The sequence below is a fragment of the Monopterus albus genome, unplaced genomic scaffold (assembly GCF_001952655.1).
Source record: "Monopterus albus unplaced genomic scaffold, M_albus_1.0 scaffold56.1, whole genome shotgun sequence".
NCBI lineage: Eukaryota > Metazoa > Chordata > Actinopteri > Synbranchiformes > Synbranchidae > Monopterus > Monopterus albus.
In genome coordinates, this window is record NW_018127936.1 from 2,798,755 (window position 1) to 2,818,983 (window position 20,229).

The 20,229-nt window shown below is 42.0% G+C and overlaps 1 protein-coding gene across 1 annotated transcript in view; it reads right to left on the reverse strand.

Moving 5' to 3' along the window:
- Window positions 1–6: 6 nt before the first annotated feature.
- dnah10 (dynein axonemal heavy chain 10) overlaps window positions 7–20,229 on the reverse strand; it is a 28,822-nt gene continuing 8,599 nt past the window's right edge. The window contains 53 exon segments of the mRNA XM_020602443.1: window positions 7–228; window positions 328–473; window positions 552–732; window positions 872–1,039; window positions 1,124–1,335; window positions 1,531–1,662; window positions 1,739–1,910; window positions 2,000–2,095; window positions 2,198–2,407; window positions 2,573–2,773; window positions 2,905–3,088; window positions 3,243–3,397; window positions 3,480–3,634; window positions 3,747–3,851; window positions 3,931–4,204; window positions 4,301–4,530; window positions 4,624–4,903; window positions 5,046–5,193; window positions 5,411–5,632; window positions 6,729–6,946; window positions 7,027–7,163; window positions 7,279–7,460; window positions 7,754–7,928; window positions 8,038–8,199; window positions 8,289–8,486; window positions 8,686–8,766; window positions 8,833–9,036; window positions 9,130–9,301; window positions 9,385–9,573; window positions 9,711–9,878; window positions 10,069–10,162; window positions 10,273–10,445; window positions 10,535–10,795; window positions 10,884–11,036; window positions 11,116–11,261; window positions 11,392–11,511; window positions 12,588–12,804; window positions 12,941–13,072; window positions 13,156–13,278; window positions 13,379–13,514; window positions 13,640–13,798; window positions 13,890–14,008; window positions 14,141–14,332; window positions 14,614–14,760; window positions 15,865–16,053; window positions 16,235–16,387; window positions 16,653–16,787; window positions 17,532–17,715; window positions 17,808–18,077; window positions 18,175–18,398; window positions 18,823–19,056; window positions 19,943–20,065; window positions 20,145–20,229. The exon segment at window positions 20,145–20,229 is cut by the window's right edge and continues 79 nt beyond it. Coding sequence (XP_020458099.1) covers window positions 82–228; window positions 328–473; window positions 552–732; window positions 872–1,039; window positions 1,124–1,335; window positions 1,531–1,662; window positions 1,739–1,910; window positions 2,000–2,095; window positions 2,198–2,407; window positions 2,573–2,773; window positions 2,905–3,088; window positions 3,243–3,397; window positions 3,480–3,634; window positions 3,747–3,851; window positions 3,931–4,204; window positions 4,301–4,530; window positions 4,624–4,903; window positions 5,046–5,193; window positions 5,411–5,632; window positions 6,729–6,946; window positions 7,027–7,163; window positions 7,279–7,460; window positions 7,754–7,928; window positions 8,038–8,199; window positions 8,289–8,486; window positions 8,686–8,766; window positions 8,833–9,036; window positions 9,130–9,301; window positions 9,385–9,573; window positions 9,711–9,878; window positions 10,069–10,162; window positions 10,273–10,445; window positions 10,535–10,795; window positions 10,884–11,036; window positions 11,116–11,261; window positions 11,392–11,511; window positions 12,588–12,804; window positions 12,941–13,072; window positions 13,156–13,278; window positions 13,379–13,514; window positions 13,640–13,798; window positions 13,890–14,008; window positions 14,141–14,332; window positions 14,614–14,760; window positions 15,865–16,053; window positions 16,235–16,387; window positions 16,653–16,787; window positions 17,532–17,715; window positions 17,808–18,077; window positions 18,175–18,398; window positions 18,823–19,056; window positions 19,943–20,065; window positions 20,145–20,229 — 9,073 coding nt within the window. The 3' untranslated portion in view covers window positions 7–81.

Genomic DNA, 20,229 nt, shown 5'->3' on the forward strand with positions numbered 1-20,229 from the left:
AGCAGGAATCATTCTTATTAATTAACATGTTGGATCAGACTGTTTGAAAGCTGACCAGCTATGTGAGGCCAAGAGCTGTCTTTAATCAGCATTGAGGTATAAACAGACTCCCTGCAGCACCCAGTGGGAGAGGTGTATGGTGGTGAACAGGTCTGCCTCAAACACCAACCCCTCACCCATTGCATTCCTCCGCAAGGATGTAGCATACACTGGTGTCCGTAATGTGTTCTGCAATATAAAACAGACCAAAATACACGAGTTAGGAAAAGCCATTAAAATAGTGAACTAAAATATAGTACAGAGGTTTGTGGTGCTCGTGGTCCACACCTGTAGCCTGAGGCGACATGCCTCTATGGGGATCACTTTGAGAATGGGCAACTCAACAACCAGAACTTTTGGTTTACTCTTCACTAGGCAGCCCTTCTCCATGTCCCAGTCTGCTCCCTCCAGATACAGGCCAGACACAAAGCAGCCTGCAGGGGAAAAAAATACTATCAATCTGAATAATTCATCACTAATCATGTTGCAAATGGTGAGTATCATTTCATTACCCTGTCCAGGTCGGTCTCTGACTTCATCCTCACTGCGGTACTGGGTCACCTGTGTGTACAGTGTAGAAAGATCCAGAGGCCAACCATTTTTTCTGCATGCAGCTTGGACCAGAGCAGTCAAGTAGGACTCAGGGATATGGAGTCCTGAAAGCCACATGACCTTTGGCTCTCCCTCATCCACCTGGTGAGCACAAGATGAACAGCTACATCAGGAAAAAAAATACATTCTAAACTTGTTTGTTAACTATTCTGTAGTTTCAGAATAATGCAGAGGGCTAAATGTGAGAGGTCATTTGTGATTAGTGTGTGTCTGTCCTCACCCAGTAGCTATACTGTTCATAACGCCTTTTGAAATGGCTCATCCAGTTGCCAAGGGACTTAAGAGTGTCAGGTGCCAACTTTTTCCAAATGGCAGGGATGTGACCATTAAAAAGGGCCCGAGCGACCTCGTCCAACTCACTGCTCATACCTACCTCACCTGCCAAGGCCTAGGAGACACAAGAGAATCAGAACAAATCTAAACCTGTCTACAACAAAAGCAGTCTGTTGTCCTCCTGATCTCTTCCTCTCACCCTCTGCAGCTCAGCCAGAGAATGCTGCATGCGGACCACTAGTTTGTTGAAGCGCTCTAGTTCTTGAAGCAGCACCACTGAGGTCGGAGAAATGTCTGTGCCAAACTTTTTACGGATCACATCAATATCGAAAACTTTGGGCAACTTGTTCCGAATGTCCTGAGCCACCTGGCTGATGTGCTCATCCCTACTAACACTTCCGCCAGATTCACCTGTGGAATAAGAGAGGGTGTAATGGCCATAGGACTTGGCACTTGGCAACACTTCTGAAAAATAATGAATATTACCTCCAGGGATCCTCTCAATGTGGAGGTGCAATGTGAAAGTAATGGTAAAATTTCTTCTTTTGAAACTAATGAAACTAACTAAACTAAGAGGAAGGAGAGATGAAATATGCCAAACCACACCTGTCTGGGGCTGCAGGTCTATTAGGTGAGTCCACATGTCTTTAGCTGCCTGTGTGTAGTATCCTATCTCTGCATTAGAATGGAGACCCAGTACCTCCGGTGTGTTTGCCAGTGGCAGGTTTTCAATCTCATCTGTAACACATAACAGGACAAAGCTGTGAGCGATGACAGAAAATGAACTTAAATTAACATATTGTAAAATACTGACCGACATATACGTTCTTGGGCCCATGAGGAGGAATCTTGTATGCTACATCTTTGTTGCTGAAGAAGTAGAAGCGCTGAAAGGTGTAGAAGAGGAAGTCTCCGAGGTACTCATCCATGTAGACAGTCAGGATCCTACGGTCAAAGCTGTCTATGGCTCGCCCACCATACATCACCTACAAAACATAATATATACATGATAAACTTACAGCATCAGCTAGCAGAACAGACGCACAATGTATTAAACACAATGAATTAGCCTAACCTCCCCAATAAGGTATTTAAGACTTCCCCATGGAATATTACTGTCACCCTGGTTGTGAGCTTTGGTCAGGTAGGTGTTCAGGATCTCCATACACACCTGTTGAGCACAGTCACATCATTGAAATCAAAGAAAAGTGAAACACAACTGATACTATACAATTATTTCCATCATTTTATAAATAACTCCAATGCAACATACAAAGAAGTCAGACTCGTTGAAATCATAAGGGACATTCCAGCCGATCTTGCCGTATTTGCGTCTCTCTTGCACCACAGCATGGAAGAAGGCTAGCACATACACCAGGCCACTGAAGGCAGGGTGTGGGGACGCAGTCAAGGTCTCATAGGATATTTTAGAATACGTGGATCTCATGTTGAGCTTGAGACCGTTGGGAGGCTCCATCACCACCTGCAAAGAATATTAAAGTACATTTAGACACACAAAATACTGTTATTAGAAACAATTATTATTGTGGCTTCTCTGATCTGATCCCAGATCTTAGACAGTTAAGCCTGCCTGCTGAAAACGATCTCTAGAAAACACTGCTGAAGGTAAAGAGAACATATCTTTCACCTTTAGAGACTTTTGCAGTATGCCAATAGGGAAATCCTTAATGGGGTCGGTGGTGACCCACAATCGGAAGTGGGGACTGGGTTTGGTGATCCTCTCCAAGGCCTTCTCCAGCTCCTTTAGCCACTTTACCAGCAGGTGGCAGTTCTGTAACATCAGCCACTGACCACGCGTCGCCGCCATTTCCAGCAACTGCAGCGCCACCTTTATCATAGGTACAGAAGGTATTTATTGTTATTCAGTGTGGTTACTTAGCGATCCATATGCTCATTTCACTTGAACACACTTAAAACTTCACAGCTCTTATATGGAAAATACAGTAGGTCTCCAAGTACCTTCTCCTGGCCTTGGCCCATAGCAAGAAACACGAACTTGTTGCCATCGAAGCCTGACTTCTCTGCTAGCTTCATGATGTCACTGGCTGGGTCAGAGCCAGGGCTCAGGATGAAGATGATGGGGGAGGAAGGTGTGCTCTGTTCATAAATTGCATCAGTGCTGATCACAGGAGGCTGTACATATCTGAGCAGAAATATAAGAAAACATGGAAAGTCATGGTTTAACTTTTCTCTGTTTAAATATCCTCAGCAAACTCCTCAATTGTGTTTAGTCAACGTAACCTGCACCTCAGTGGTGTATATACAGTATAATAACAGTATACACATATATATCTCACTTCTCGCCCATGGTGACAGTGACATAGTCAGTCACAGTTCTGTAGACTCTATCAACACGAAAGCAACGAAGCAGCAGCAGCTTCTGAAAGGCTGACAGGCTCTCCTCATATTTCATGGGGAATGGAGCCTGCTCTGGTCCATCTAAGTCATACCACTGAGGAGAAAAAACAAGGGTTCAGTTATGAAGCAATTAAGTAAAAATGCCTAGAGAAATTCAGGCCACTGTGGTCACTTACAGACTTCCAGTCAGTGGAATTTTTTTCTACATCATCAGGCAGAGAACCAAACTGCTCAGGAAAGAGCTCTGCGAGTTTCACTATGTCTTCCCAGCCCTGGTCTGGAAGCCAGTCACAAGGTTTTTTGCGCCTACTCCTTTCCAGTGATAGATTACCTTTACACATGAGATGGAAAACATCACAATTACTTTTGAACATTGTTTCCATACACATTTGCACAATCTACTTAAATATTTTAAAGGAGACCAACTTCTCTGAATATCTCACCCTTGATAAAGAACTCCAACTCCTCCTGAGGTGCCCTCCCTTCTGCCTGCTCGATTTTGACGGCCATGTTAAAGGAAAAGAGCAGCTTGTGTCTCTCAAACAGACCTAGGGATATGCAGTCAGTTCAGGTTATAAAATCTACAAAGTAATCATTAATGCTGTGCTTCATCTTAAGAAATTTTACCTATGCACCCATAGTTATAAACACTGTATGTCAGAGTGTTCATGATGTTCGTCAGTCTTTGGGGCAGGACAGAGTCAGGGAGAGATTTACGCAGTGCAAAGTCAAATACTTCCAGGTAGGAGGCTAGAGAGTACTGGTACATGCTGTTCACCAGTGCCATTTCTGCCAATACGAAGAACAGAATAGCACCTCGCTTGGCAGCAGGTCGGTAACAGTCTCTGAGTCTATCAATGTCCACAGATGTCTTCTCAGCCAACTTTAGTTTCTCAAATACCTGATGATCACAACATCAAACAAGGAAAAAGAACTAGGATTAATGACTTCAGTGAAATTGTTATTCTTCAGTGATACCTGCTACACTCAAACTGACCTCGCTGGCTTTTGACTTTGTTTCCTCCAATGTGTGAACCAGCTCTGTGTTATCCACCATGTTGCCTGTAGATGTTGCCAGCTCTCTGAGCAGAGAGTCCCCGAGGTTCTTCAGCAGCTTCTTATTGTTACTTGTCTCTTGGATCAAACGCTCACGCTGCTCCTCCAGCTCCTTCTTCTCAAAGCCCATAATAAGACTCAGAAGCTGGTCCTCCAGACCCTTAAGGGTCACTAAACGTAACATAAGGTACAATAAATGGACAGAGATAGATAAAGAATGCTATGACAGACAAAAACTATGGCTGCCATTCAGAAGGATCTTACCAGTATAGTTAATGACCATGGCTTTTCCAAACACTGATGGGGAATACTGGGGGTTAGCTAGTTTGGTGTTGAGATAGAGTTTAAAGTTGGGATCATAGTCCACCTCCTTGTCACCCAGTATGATCACTTGTCTGCCCTCTGTTCCTTTAACATTCTTCTGAAGTACATTATCAAACACAGGATCAATGTACTCATCAACATCTTGGAAAAGAAATGGGAAGCCATATTTGATGGCCATCTCTAGATGCTTCAGGAAGTCTGGATCATTGAAAGATGAGATCTGGGGGGAAAAAAAGAATTGTCACACTTTCAAAACCGCATGCCGTGACTCTTTATAAAATACTGACTCTGGGGCAGTCAGCAGTCTGGGATGTGTGAGCAAGAATTACACCTAATTTGTAAGAGCATGAAATATTTTGTACTTTGAGGTTATTCTTTTCTTCCTTCTTCTTAATCCATTTGAGAGCTTGCTGTTGTGGGTCAATACACAAGGGAAATCGGCTCCCTCTGGTTGTGAGAATTCCATTCTGCACTGACAGCTCATCTGGAGGCAGCCCCTCTGAGCCCCATCTACAGTATCACACAGAGTTTATTTGACACATAATTAGCCCCAGAGTACCCTCAGTCAGTGTTGAGTATAGCCAACATAAAGATAAATCCACCTAATTATAACAAGCACAGGGTCTGCTACCACAACACTTAATTCCTCTAATTTGAGGACATGTTCATATTGCACATTGTCATCTCATTTTTCAAGTCTCTGTTGTGAGCATGCAGTCCTTCTCACCTGCTGATTTCTATTTCATCAGTAAGAAAGTTTTCCACTTTGAAGGGCTGGCTTAAGGGGATGCCCCTCTGTTGCACATCCGGAACCCATACTTGGTATACCATTTTGTTCCTGAAGTCCCAGCTGAAACCCCCTTCATAGCTCAGGAAAGCAGCAGATATCAAACAGTCACCAAGGAGACACACACGTTGCTGCCTCAGCTCCTCCAAATCTTGTGTCCACCTGAGTGTGGGCAGTTGAAAAAAGTGAGTGGTAAAGAGAGACAGATACACCCTGAGGTGGGAGAAGAGGGGCAGTTGAGGCCATAAGCACAGTACAATTCTGGTGCCCGTTTTGACCCAAAATAGCAATAATGATAACACCTCTTATCACAGGTGTATTTGCAATTTTCCTGACAGTAGCATAGGCTGCGAAGCACGAGATCAGGTGCACACATGTATTTTAATGGCCACACCAACTCAAAATTAACCCTTAAATCTACAACTGATCTGCTGGAATTCAATGAATAACTTATTTCACACCATTAAAATAATTTTTAAATAAAATAAATAAACTAGACCTAAGTTTGTGGATATACATATGAATATGGTCAAACAGTACTGACGCACCTCAGGACGCATCATCCGTAGCCTACTTACAGGATGCAGCCAGAGGTGATCTGTGGCTGGTGTTTGAGAATTCAAAACCACATTAAAAATTACACATGAGAGAAGGTCATGTGCACTCTGGCAGAACACAATCAGTTTCACCACAAACGCAGTGATTACAATATGATTTTATTGTATTGTTTTAAAAACAGTGCCCTACAAAATGCGCCCAGTAACACCTGACTGCACACAAAAGTGTGCTACGTCTGTGGTCACCAAAATTGCAAAAAAGCCTTTGAACACGGCCATATTCACCTTGTGCCTGAAGTTTAGACACCCTCTTATAGGAAAATAGAGCCCATAGTTGCAAATATTGTGACTCCAGGAAATACGTCATGTACTGCCGACCTGTACTGTTTACATTCTCAGTTTGCACATGCATAATTGCACATTAACTGTTGACTGCTGCACATGCTACTCCCATGCAGCATACATTCTCTTATTATATTCTTATATATATTTTATTATATTGCTGCATTTGCTGCTTAAAATGCCTTAGATTTTGTGTTACTTATTTATCTACTTTATATTTCATTTGTATTTTGTGGCATTCATGTGGACGGCAAAGTAAGAATTTCATTGTACAGAGAAACACGTTTCCTAACTGTGCATATGACAAAATAAACACTTTGACCTTGACCTTCCATGTGTTCCATCTTTTTCATCCTCACCATTTGTTCTCAGAGCTCAGGCCCGAGATGAGCTTGTCAGCAGCTATCAGCCTCCTCTCTGTGAGTTCAGCCTCCTCCTGTATCTGATGTTTCTCCAAAACAGTAGCTTGGTACTTCTCTCGGAGAGCCTGCAACTCTTTCGCAATACTGCTAAGCTCACTCTGAATATCTTCCAGCTCCTGCTTACTCTGAAAGAAGTTCTTTTCTAGTTGTGCCACCTAAAAAAAATGGAACTATGTCTGTTAATCAGTCTTCCTTCTAAAGCACAATGTTACAGCACTTACAAGCTGTGCATTACCTTTTTTCTCTTAGGTTTTATCTCTCTGATTACATCACAATAACCCATGACAGCCTCAACAAACTTGAACATTCCAGAGCCAGCTTTACTGATGGCTTGCATCTCCTCAAAGCTCGTATGGAGGTCTTTTAAGAAGCCTAGTCAGGGGAAATTGCAACAAAAACAATTGTGGCATATTTGACAAACACCGCTCTCATAGACAACATGGGTATTATTATTTATAGGTTTCAAATGATCATGAAGCCAGCTTACCTTTGACAGTCCCAACCTGGTTGTTACTTAAAGAAGAACAGTCCATCTCCATCAGCGATCGCAGGAAGTTAGCCTCTGACATCATCCCCTTGGCTGAATGCCAGCTGATCTCCTTGTATCCACGTAGCACCAAGATGCACTCACAAACCACTTGCACTTGTTTGGGTGGCTTGGCAAAGGAGCTGCACATCAGACCAGCAAAAAAAGGCAGATAGAAGGAGAGGAGATATGAGGGAGAGGAAATTAGCAGATCGCATAAGTTAGCTTTTTTGGTCAGATATATTGAGTATATCAATATATATCAATCAGCTCCATATAAAATATCCTTCTGGATTATCATCCATGGTCTTTGTGGAGGTTTTCTATGGGTGCCTGAATTATAGACATCATTGTTTATTACTCATTCATCATGATAAAATTGTCTATCATCGCTAACTTTTTCAGAATGAAAATGATGTGAGTATGGAGAGTTTACCGGATCTCTGTGACATCAGATTTTTCCAGGTCTTGCAGAGCGTTGCAAGCTGCATCTAATGCTGGCAGAGCTTCAGCCAGGGCGCTTTCAGCTTCATTCTTCTCAACAGCTATCACTTTGTTTTGCTCTTCAACTTCTTTGGCTTTGTGTTCTGCCAGGGTCTTTTTCTCCTCACCTAGAAGGAAAAGTTTTTGGTAAGTGTTTTGTAACAGCTGTGTTTAGTTTCAGAAACCAGTATTGTGCTTATTATAACCCTAAGTTAAAAGATGCAGGTATTCACTGACCTACAGTTGTGCTTGTTGTAATCTCACCCAGCAGGACCTCACAAGCTGTGGACTTTTCAGCGATGACCACCTTCTTTTCTGCTAGCTTGACATTCAGCTCACCTAGCTGCTCGCTGGCCTCCTTCAGTTTATCTAAACCTACCTCTAAACGCTTGCACTGAGCTGGAACAGGAGGGATCAAGTTACCAAAACAAAATCTCTTAAATCATGACAAATGTGCAACTGTGTGACACTGGTTTAATCCTTCCCACCTAGGATATATTTGTCCTTTTCCTCCAATAGGTTAGAATAGGTGTTAATGAAGTCTAAGTAGTTCTTTGGAGTAACAAAGTTACTACGTCTGAGTTTCTGCTGGAATAGCTTGCTGTAGTCATCCACAGATGTATGGACCATGCATACATGAGCTATGACTTCTGCAGAGTGTGCCTCAGGAATCATTGGACTTTCACCTGCAGAAAGAAAAAACTATTAAAAACAAGACTGTGAATTCTTAAAATGATTATCTAAATGTAGGGATTTAGAGAATTTGCTGTTGTAGGTCTCATCTCATATATATCAAAGAAAGGCCTTATTAGGCAATCAAAAAAAACACACTTTTCCATAAAAAAAATTTTGAAAAAAGATGTGCAAATGTGTGTGACTACTCACCGAGGAAAGACTGAGCCACTGCAAGTAATGCCTGGGGTGGCCATGGCAGGAACCAGTCTATCACAGTGTTGTTCATCAGCCCTGAAAGAAAAATATTCACTATTAAATTATTTTAAAAATCAAGTGGAGCCTGACACTGCATTTCACCTGGGAAGTTCCTGCAGCGTGTCCTCAGGGTGTCCCCCACTGGAGACATGCCTAAAACAATATGAAGATTGTTGGCGCTCTTATTGACAAAGTACTGCCACACACTTTCTTTAGAAGGACCTGCTCCCATCTTAAGAGCCTCATTGCGTAGCTGGTTGAGAATTGACTCCTTCTCATCATCAGGGAACAATGCAGGAACAATGCCTATAAAGAGAGAGCATGATCAGAGTATTACAGCTGTGGCTTTTAGAGAAAGATAAAAGTAGAGTGAGCCAAGAAGTTAATTCAATTTCCAACCTGAGGTGAGCATGTTGTTAATGAGTTCCAAGAAACCTTCCTCAGCAACATGGGAATCAGTGAAGAGGAACACAGTTTTCTTATTTTCAATGCCAAGCTTCAAATACAGTGTTTTCAGGTCTTCACGGAGGTTTAATTCACTGTATCCTCTGCTTAGTGTTATCTCAAAAACCTGGAAAAAGTAGATTCCATTACTAGATGCTGGAGATTTCTTTGTAAATATATTTTTATGCTACTTCACTTTTCTTTTACAACCTCACAGCCAGCAGTGAAGGCAGCAAGCTTGGTGAGGGATTGCTTGCCAGAACCCCCTACACCGACAAGCAGCGCATGGCCACGATCAATGCGGATGATGCGGTGCACCCGAGTCAGATGTTCCAGAGCGTCTTCAAACAGTACTAGGTTCATCGTCGATTTGTTCTCATTGTATTGCTCTAGAATTTCCTGTAGAAAAATGTCCTTTCAGTACAATTAAACACAGAATATTGCAGTAAAAAGGTAACAAAAATTATTGCTGTATTATCATACATTCATTCCAAAAACATCAGACTGAGGCCACCCATCACAGTTAATAATCTGACCTGAAAGAGGGCTTTTGAGGCATCATAGTCCTGTATGTCCTCATAGACCCTTTGTTCAGTCTCACTGAGGGCTGTCCTGTAGTCCCCAAAAAGAATTGGGTCCCTCATGACTGCCTCCATGTCTGACTTGTAATGCTCTTCAACCAGGTTCTTTATGTGGCCTTGTACCTGAAAAAAAAACACACATTTGGGTAATCTGAAAACTGCAAAAATACTACAAAGCTACAGTATTTAGTATACAACAGATATCGAGTCTGCCTTTGTAATTACAGCTGGAAGAGGAATTACACACATTTGTGCCTGCAGTCACGACGAAGAAAAGTGAATATCTACTATTATTATTAAGTATTATTTTTACCAAGGCTTTGTCAGTTTCATCAATGAGTCTGTCATGGAAGATTCTCAGGCACTCATTTCTCCAGACACGCACAAACTGGGTGACAGTCAAAAACCTATTAAAGAAGCACCAGGTAAAGAAAAAACATTTAAATATTTAGAAACATAGATCCCTAGCAGAAAATCTCTGTTAACCTGTTAATAGAGTGAATGTGCTGGATCCCACCTGCCAGGTTTGGTGAGGGTCAGTCCATTGTAGATTCTTGACAAGTCCCTCAGGTTGAAGATATAGTGGAACTTGGAGGGAGTGGGCGGCATATTTTTGACAATGGTGCTGTAGAGTTCCAGTGTGCAGAAGGTGACTCTATCACAAATCTTCTGGATGGCTTCCTCAAATGACTAAATATTTGATCAGGTTTATAAAATTTCAGTGATATGGCTGATTGAGATTCTGATATGTGTAGTTTATGCAGGAAAGAGATACTCACTATGGTGTGGCCTTTGATAATGGAACCATAGATAAGGTGGAGAGAGTCCACAGAAGGGAAGGGGATGCTGAAGACACTGAAGAGCGAGATGAAGCGGGCATCCACCTCGTTCCTCCCACCTCCTGCCTTTCCCATGGCAGCAATAAAGCCAAGGTCCTTCAGGATTTTGTAGTTAAGCTCCTTCACTCTGTCATATATCCCCCCTCGGTCCAACAATAGCTTCAGAAGTGCAATAGGCTGTTGTGTGCCATAATTATCCACCTGGATGAGCATAGAGAATATTACAATAATGTCAAACATACAGTCACTCACTAGAGTGACCGCTTGATTGACAGCTTGAAGCAAGTACCTTTGGCATATTTATATCATCCATAAAGACCAGCAGTCTCTTCCCCATTGGAGGCCCATAGATCTCTTTGGTCCTTTTCTCCACATTGGCCTCTAGGTTCCTCTGAACATCCATTGAAGTGGTTCTGCATGAGAAGTTGATAATCAGAGGAATCTGGAAACAGATGGGAAGAAATGTAAAGGATTTAAACTCAAATGACATAATGTTAGACTTGGTTAGATGGTAAACTTACCTTTGTATCTGCATCGAGGTTCTTCAGGAAGTTATGAATGGTAGCAGTCTTGGAGGTGCCAGACTCTCCAACCAGAAGCACTGGCCTATTTATCTTCACCATCTGTTCCAGGATCCAGCTGGTTCTCGTGGTGTCGACAGTTGGCACTAAAGCAAAGAATGAGGGAACCAAAGTGAAAGAAGGACCTTGGGAGGGCCAAAAAGTTTGAATCCATATGCAACACATGCAGGATACTTGATTTGTCTTGACTTCACAGCTCCCAGAGTTGACCTATACCTAGGATATCAGCAAACTTGATTTCTGGGTTGTGGATATATTTGGTGACCAGAGTACTCCAGGGAACCCACTTCTCCTCTGTTGCATCAAAATGGAAATCATACAGAGTTGGGAGGTACCCTGTAAAAAACGCAATTTGTTGTCAACAGTAAGAGAAAAATGACACAACAGACATGCACAAATTCATGTAGAGAATAAAACTGTGAAAAGTAAAACGGTTTGTTTTCATTATAATTAGTTATTAATTCAATCTAAAGACATAGAGCAATCCTGTTCACTGATTTTCAAAAGTGTCTGCTGTAATGGATGACCACTGGAAAAAACTCAACTCAACTCAACTTTATTTATATAGCGCTTTACCACAGCCACAGCTGACCAAAGTGCTTAACATACAATACAAATCTAAAATTGTAACAACATAAAAATAAAAACAATAAAACATACATTTGGGTCCAATCAAGGTAAAAAGAGTCTCAGTCCTGTCCAAACGCCAATGAATACAAATAGGTCTTCAAATATGACTTAAAAATGGGCAACGAGGGGGCCTGCCTCATATAAAGAGGCAATGCATTCCACAAATTTGGACCCACCACAGCCAAAGCTCTATCCCCCCTAGTTTTCACTTATAAACAAATAAAAGACTCTTAAAACGAATCCTAAAACGCACAGGAAGCCAGTGAAGAGACGCCAGAACTAGAGTTATGTGGTCCCTCTTATGCCCCCCTACCAATAACCGAGCGGCAGCATTCTGAACCCTCTGGAGACCCTCAAGACATGATTGACTGACTCCAGAGTACAATACATTACAGTAATCCATGCGAGATGTAACAAACGCATGGATCACTGTCTCAAACTGCTGCCGCAACAAAAAGGGCTTTACCTTCACTAAATACATAAGATAGAAAAAAACAGATTTTACGACCGCATTTATCTGACTTTCCATTGTCAAGTTGGAGTCTATTTTAACACCTAAGTCCGTGATCACCGGTCGCACATACTTCCCCAAGAACCCTAAGTCTACCAGGGGAAGGTCATCAGACGTATTTAAAAAATCTCATATAGTCATGTCTCCAAATCATGTATACAATATTAAATGTTAACATCGCATTGTACCTAAACAGTGATTTTAAAATGCATAATCTTGATAAAGTATGACTAATTTCATCATCATCAACGTACAACTTCTTGCTTTTTACCTGGGATCTCACCGGGTCCAACAAGGGTTTTCTCATCATGCACTGTGGTTAAGCAGGAAAGTCTTTTGATGAACTCATCAAACTTGGTCCTCTCACTTTCCAGCAATGCTGCCCCTAGTGAGCAGTACAGAGCTTCAAGGAAGTAACACTCCAGGACTTCAGGAAACTTGCTCTCACTCTCAAGCAATGCATCCAGTGTCAAGCAGAGCTGAATCACCTGAACACACCACCAACACATGCACAAATAATCCATGTAATCTACATATGAAACTATACTATGACTCATACAATTAATGCAAAAATGCAGTCTCACAGATAGTGGAGTGCATGTGAGATGGACCAGATTAACTTACCATGTTCAGATCTGTCTGAGGGACAATAGTTTTCAGTTTCTGGCCTTGTTTGCCATCAACAATACCATCCACAATCATGTCAATAGAGCTGTGCACGTATTTCTCAAACAGTTTGTTAAGCACTTTCTTTTCCTAAAACAATAAAAAAGAGTTTTGAAATATTATGAAAATAAGCATGTGCAATTATTACATAGAGCATATGTTTCGTCTCATACCATGTCAGGTCTGTTGTTTACCCATCTTTGCCAGTAAGGGGTGTATCTCAGGTTCTTGGGGTCAACAAAAACCATTCCACAGCGGGAAACAGTAGCAGGGGAAGCATACTGCAAATCTCCAACCTGTAATGATAACGTTTTCCAATATGCTCTGAAAGTTGCTTTGCAAAAAAGATAAGGGAAAGGTATTCTGCTGAGAGCAGTCTTTGAAATAGAGACAAACCTCGAACAGAAGGGCACAGTGACTTTGTAAACGGATCCGTTCTCCATTGGCCAGGGTGAGAAGCTTGTTGTCATCCATCACTGAGTTCATATTCTCAACCCACAGAGCATCCACATCACCATCAAACAGGATGTACCTATGAGTCAAAGTTCATTTAAGTAGTATTTCATAGAAACTTCTTCTGTCAAATGACATCACTGGCATCCTGCACAACTTAAACTGATCGATCTTTTTTAAATCTCTTTTAAGTTTTTTTTTCACCTTCGCTCTTTTTTGTCAGTAGGCTTGTTGATGTCACGGAAGATGTTTGACAGAATCCCATCAGTCCAGTCTCGAGTGTCAGGGTCCATAACACCATAAAGTTCAATGACACTCATAGCTTTAGGATTCAGGGGATACATCTTAGTTTGCAATCCCATTCTGATGATGAGATAAAATTAAAAAACTAATGTTGCCCATGCAAAGGTTTAGCAAAGTGATGTTATGTATGTGACAATAAACTGACACTGACCTGGTCTGAGCTTGACATAAAGTACTGATCACAACCGATTTCCCTCCACCTGTTGGGCCCACAATCATGGTAGTGTGTCTGGTCATCATTGTCTCATACATCTGCACCACTTTATCCACCTGAAGCCACAGACAACATATAGAATATGATATAGGTTATCCTGAATCTTTTCCACTGAAACTCAGCAGTCTTTAAGTTGTGTAAGAAAGCTTATATTTTAAATATTCAACTCTAAGAACCACATGAGACACCTGGTTAGGCAGTATAACATATTTGTTCTCTTGCAGGATCTGCTCTACTGAATCATTGAAGTTGGGATATCGAACACGAGGGCAGTCCAGCCCAGGAAATAAGTCTGAGATTAACCCAAGGAACAAAGGCACATCCTCAAACACAAACTTTGGCAGGTTCATGTCCCTGAGAGCACGCATCAACACCATATCCTGAGGAGAAGGAAGACAGACATTACAGCTAATAAATGAGATAACACCACAAAGCATTACAAAAGAGTGTACACTACCTACATTTTTTGTTATAAATTCCCATTCAAATCTTACATTGGGTAATCTAAACAAATTCCTATCATTTAACAGCAACCAAGCTTCATTCTACACCTGAGGGAACACCAGTAACTCCTTAGCCCCGTACTAAATTTAAGTAAAAAGGAGACAAATTTTATTCACTATAAGAAAATGAAATATGAAAAATGATGTGTGGTCTCCACCTCTTTGAGGTTTGGTGAGCCCCTCTTCAGCTCTCCTGCCATCACTAAGACAGACTTCAGAGCGCGCAGGCCAAAGTCATAATGAGACTGCTTGGACAGCTGCTCGCGAGCCAGCTTATACATTACTGTCATCTTCTTTGCCAGCACCTGAATCAAACAAAAATTAAGAGATAAAATCCTCAATAAGAAACTGACATGTAGATAAGCAGCTTGTAGTGTATAGTTGCAGTTTTGTCTATGCTTATGTGAATCTTTTTAGAGCTAGTGTCCCACCCCCCATCATGCACTCTTTCTACCAGGGCACCACTAAGAGCGTCATTACTGGCTGCATCATTGTGTAGTACGAAGGCTGTACTGCCTCCTGCAGGAGGACTCTGCAACGCATACTGAATACAGCCAGCAAGATCATCGGCGCACCTATGCCTTCCCTCACACCCGCCTCACCCGCAGAGCCATCAGCATTGCTGATGACACCTCCCACCCCGCACACTCCCACTTCAGACACCTGCCTTCAGGGAGAAGGTATCGGAGTCTTCAGGCCCACTCCACCAGACTTACAAACAGCTTCATCCATTAGGCTGTGAAGATGCTGAACGCTGTCCATTATCTCCCACCTCTGCCCCCTGGACTGTGGCCCACCACAAAACATAAAAAGTTATATAAAAAAGACTACCTCTGGTGTTTTGCACAAACCCAGTACATTCCCCCTTCTTGTTATATTACATGTAAATCTGCTGCTGACTGTTTTGACCGTCATATCTGCTGCTGTCGATTATTTGCACTACTGTCCATGTGCATCTCAGTCTCACAACATCTCATAATCATCTTGTTATTATTTGCACTACTGTCACTGATTGTACATGGTTTGAGTCATAGCCTGTTAGGTTGTACCATTTAGTTTTATCCTAAAAACTTTGATTTAGTTTTCTTATTATTTTTATTCTATTGTACTATACTTTTATTCTATTTTGGTTTCCTAAATGGTATGGCATTCAATACTAGGGTGAAAGAGAAACGGTATTTCGATTTTCTGTATGTCCTGTACATATAGTGAATTGACAATAAAAATCTTTGATCTTGAGTTCGAAAGAACTGATTATATACAATCCTTGCATTTCTGGATTACCTGAAAGCACTAATATAAATTGTGTATATTACAGTAAGATTGCATATACATTAAACACTGCTCAGGATGAGCACATTAACTATATAGTAACAATGTCATTTTTGGTTTGTATGTGCATCCCTCACCTTAGCCTTTAGGAAGCCCTCAGAGAACAGCATAATCTCACATATCTGCTGCATGTCAGGCACAATCACCACCACTGGCCGGAAGAGGGCTTTGACTGATTCTGGCAGCTCAGTGCGTCCTGCATAACCTGGGTTCATAGTGATGAAAATCCCCATGCGGTCATCCAGGCTGATTGCTTGCCCTTCAAACTGATGTGCACAGTGAGAAGGAGGTTAGTTTATGGGGAAGAGGCTTCTACATAAGGCAAAAAAGCCAGCCATCAATTTAAATTATTCACCTTCACTCTTTGTAAAATATCCTTGAATTTACATAAGAACTGAAAATTCTGAGGTATGTCTTACTGGTTCTGCATAACTATGACAAACTTACATGAAACCATTTCAGGTGCAGAATGAGAGCACTGCGGATAGTCTGGATTTGGGAAGAGATAACTGACAACACTGAAGCATCGATGCGATTGAACTCATCAAAGCAGCCCCAGGCTCCACACTGGGCAAGGCCAGAGAAGATCTTTCCCACAGCCTACACACAGAGAGGAAAGGGAATCAAGGGAAAAGCTAGTGACATATAAAAATGTACTGTATGTGTTATGTATGTGCTGTTTTTGTAGTGCCAAACAAAGTTGTTTCATGAATTATCATTTCAACAAAAATAACATAATAGTAATGTCTTTAATGTGAATTATATTATCAACTATTTGATGTCCTTCCTCAGGAAAATGTAACACAGTAGGTTTAAGGTAGATATTTTTCAGTAGCAGCTGGCTCCTCAAGTGTAGGATTCTTACCATGTAGTCCATACCCTCACTGCAGTTCGTGACCACACAGAGCAGACCTAAAGCCTTGGCCAGATCTTTAGTGGACTCTGTCTTCCCTGTACCCGCTGGTCCAGCAGGAGCTCCACCCAGGTACATGGAGAGAGCCTGCATCACAAATACAAAGACATCCTATTGTTAGAACAATTTACATGTCTGCTTGTGGTTTATTAATATGATTTGTTAAAAGAAATTTTCAGGTTTCAGTCAACTTTATTATCCCTGTGGGCAATTCACTTTAACAGCCTTTCCAGCTCAGACCACAAATGAAATTAATACGATAATAATAAAAATAAAGTAAAACAACAGCAACAATCATACCTCAGCTAATGCATAATGTGTTAGTGACAGCAAAACAACAAACAAACAAAACCACAAACCTACTTGTGGCTAAATTGTGTTTAGCAGCCCTGATCATAAAGAAAATAAAAGAATCAGAGTAACGATTTGTTCTCCTCAAGGGTGCTTGATAGCACCAACCTAAGGGCATTAAAACAAATTCACTGAAGAATTCATTATCAGGTTGACTGATGATTCTTCGGCTTTCTGAACCACGCTTTCTTTCCCGAGTGAACATAAGTCTCTTAGTTTTACTCCAATAATCTTGGAGCACACTTTCACGATGTTGTTTAAACTATCTTTGTCTTTCACAGACAACTAATTAAACCAACACATAAAGAAAAATGTTAAAAGACTTTCAATAAAGGAGCAGAAAAATTACATACAATTTTCTCTGAGACACCAAAGGGATTCAACTTCCACATCAAATGAATCCTATGTTGTCCTCATTTAATAGTAAACTGTGTTTTCATTAAACACTAAGCTTGGAATCAAATTTGCAGCTTTTCAAACCTGCGTGAGGGTGAGGTAGATCCGATCTGTAAGCGGGGTGATAACTAATCTGCCGTTCAACCCCATATATTCATATCCATAAGAAAAGGCTGCACTGCACTGACGCACAAATAGGTCATCATGTTCCCGGACCCAATAGAATCTTAGCTGGCTTTCCCACTCAAACTCTCGTGCATCCATTATACTGAAAAGAGAAAAAACTTATTTAAATTAATCTTCAAACACATGAGTTACATGTTCAATAAAAAATTTCAAATTGGCAAAGTTTAAGTTTACCTGTTTAGTACAAAGCTGTCAACAATGTCTCTTGCATGGACATCGATGATAAGCACAGTGTTGATCTTTCGCCTGTCATTCTTTTCCATAGGATGTTTAATATATGTTACCAGCTCATCAATCTGTTTGTGCACTTTCTTAGCAAAGTTATTTAGTGCGTGCTTTTCTCCCTTCTTCACTTTTTTAAAAACATCCTCTACCTCCCAGGTCCACCAGACTTGGTTTGCAGCCAGCACCACCATGCCCTGGTATAGCAACATCCAGTCCACCCTAAAAGACATGATAATGACAAATATACTGTGGCTCAATAGCACACACAGACACTGGCAAAACCGCTTATATATGATACATGCAGTACTATACACACCTGCTCCTGTCTTCACAGTAGCAAAAGATTGCTTCCTTAGTGATGAGTCTGTTGGTCCTCCTCATCTCCAGCAATACTCCCGTCATCCACTCCTCCACTTTGCCCTCCACTGGAACGGGCTTCCTCAGCTCCATCACTTCACCCTCTGCTGATACCATTGCTCCAGCCACTGTCTCCCCATTGGTTTCCATGTCAAACCTCAGACATGCTATATTGTCATACATCTTATGAAACAAAAAAAAGAAAAATATCAATATCATTCCTACTTGAACTCAAGAATAGTGTCTTTAACTTCTCTATCCCTACCAGTGGCATAGCTATGGATGGTGCAGCCTGTGTGGCGTGCCAGAGCCCAGCAGGTCTCAAGGGCATATTTGAGGAGTAGGCTGTTGATTAGCCTAGATTAGCTGCTGTCTGTGGTGCTGAACAAAGGCTGGCTTTCAGGATGGGACTTGCATGGTAAGCCTCTCCATGGAATTGTCTGGAGTGGTTGTGTGTGTGTGTCTGTGTGTTCATGCATGCATGTGCGCTGAAGCATGCGTGCGTATTTGGGATGGGCGGTAGGGTATGAAAAAAAATCTGACCTGGGCCCATTACAGCTTTGTTTTGCAACGGATCCCTCTTTATTTGTCTGTAGTGGTGTGATACCTTGATTATGTGCTCCTGGACACAGGAAGGGTCACTACTCCCCAGAATGCTGAGCAGTTCATCATCGGAGATGAAGAAGAAGCGAGGAAAGGCATTCCGTTTGGAGTCCAGGTAGTCACTGAGACTCTTCTGGCACCTCTCTAGACCATCACTCAGGGCCTGCAGGTCTGTTAGCCGGTTGGGAACCAGGCAACACCGCTTAATGTTTGGGCCCTTCACCGTGTCATTCATTATCTACACAAAAATTAAAGAGATATTATTATGAGACATCCAATAAAAGAGTCCCTTGCTTTCATCAGGATAATGTCAGGTTCGCTTTATGCCTCCTTCCTCTCCTTCTTGGTTTTCTCACTCCCTCTCTCATCTCTGCAGGTTCTGTATCCCAGGCGTGGCACACACCTGAAGCCGAATTACACAGCTGAGGCGAGTTGCGTAATTACCATCCTCCTACTTAAGGCTCTGACAGACGCTCCTCCAGTGCCAGTATGTTATGGACTGCTGTCCCACACTTTGGCTCTCCGCTCCAATGACGCCTAATATCTGCAGAAACTTTGCCACTCAGATCCAGATGCTCGCCTCCCTCTAAGCTTCCTGGCCACGCTCTCCTCCTAAGACTGGTCCACACTTGTCCACGACATTCAACTCCACAACGCTCCAGTGGCTCTCTACTTCCCTATAGCGTGAATCACTAATGTTACGATCTCCAGCCACTCTCAGCACACCCAGACACATCTACCTCGCTCCTCTGTTCTCTCCTGCTAATCAGCTCCATCCTCTCTGCTCCTGGCTGATGTCTTCCGTAGGGCTCTCAGGTAAGTGAAACTAAAACCTTGCCATTTTCACTCATCCCCTGTCTATCCTCTCTGCTGCCATAGACCTCTGCCTGATATCGCTGCTGCTCACCATCTTTTCCCTGTACTCCCCGGTCACTGGCCTCCTGAGAGCACTCATCATTAACTCATCCCGGACCCGGACACTTCACTGGATCTCTTCATCAGAGACGATCACCCTTCACAGTCGTTTCCTGTTAATAAAACTCTTGCCAGAACTGTCTGCCTGCTAGCTCGCCTTGTTCCATCGAGTGAGCAACCATAACAGATAATGCTATGGAAAAACTTACCTCTTTAAACCTTTTGTCAATGTTGTCAAATTTTTTGGCTTCCTCCGGTAACTGTGAGCGAATGTCTCCACCAGTGAATATGCTCTCCAGGTACATCCATTTTCGTTGCACCAGCAACCACACCTGTGCAAGAAATATTTATTCAGTAGGGATTTTACAGATGATCCAAAGTGAGATGGGAGATTTGCCTGTTCTCACTGACGTCTATTGTCTCATTGATAAGTGAAAGATCTTTTTCCCATTGTTGTATGATGCCAAGAAAGGGTCCAACAAAACGGCTGCCCGCC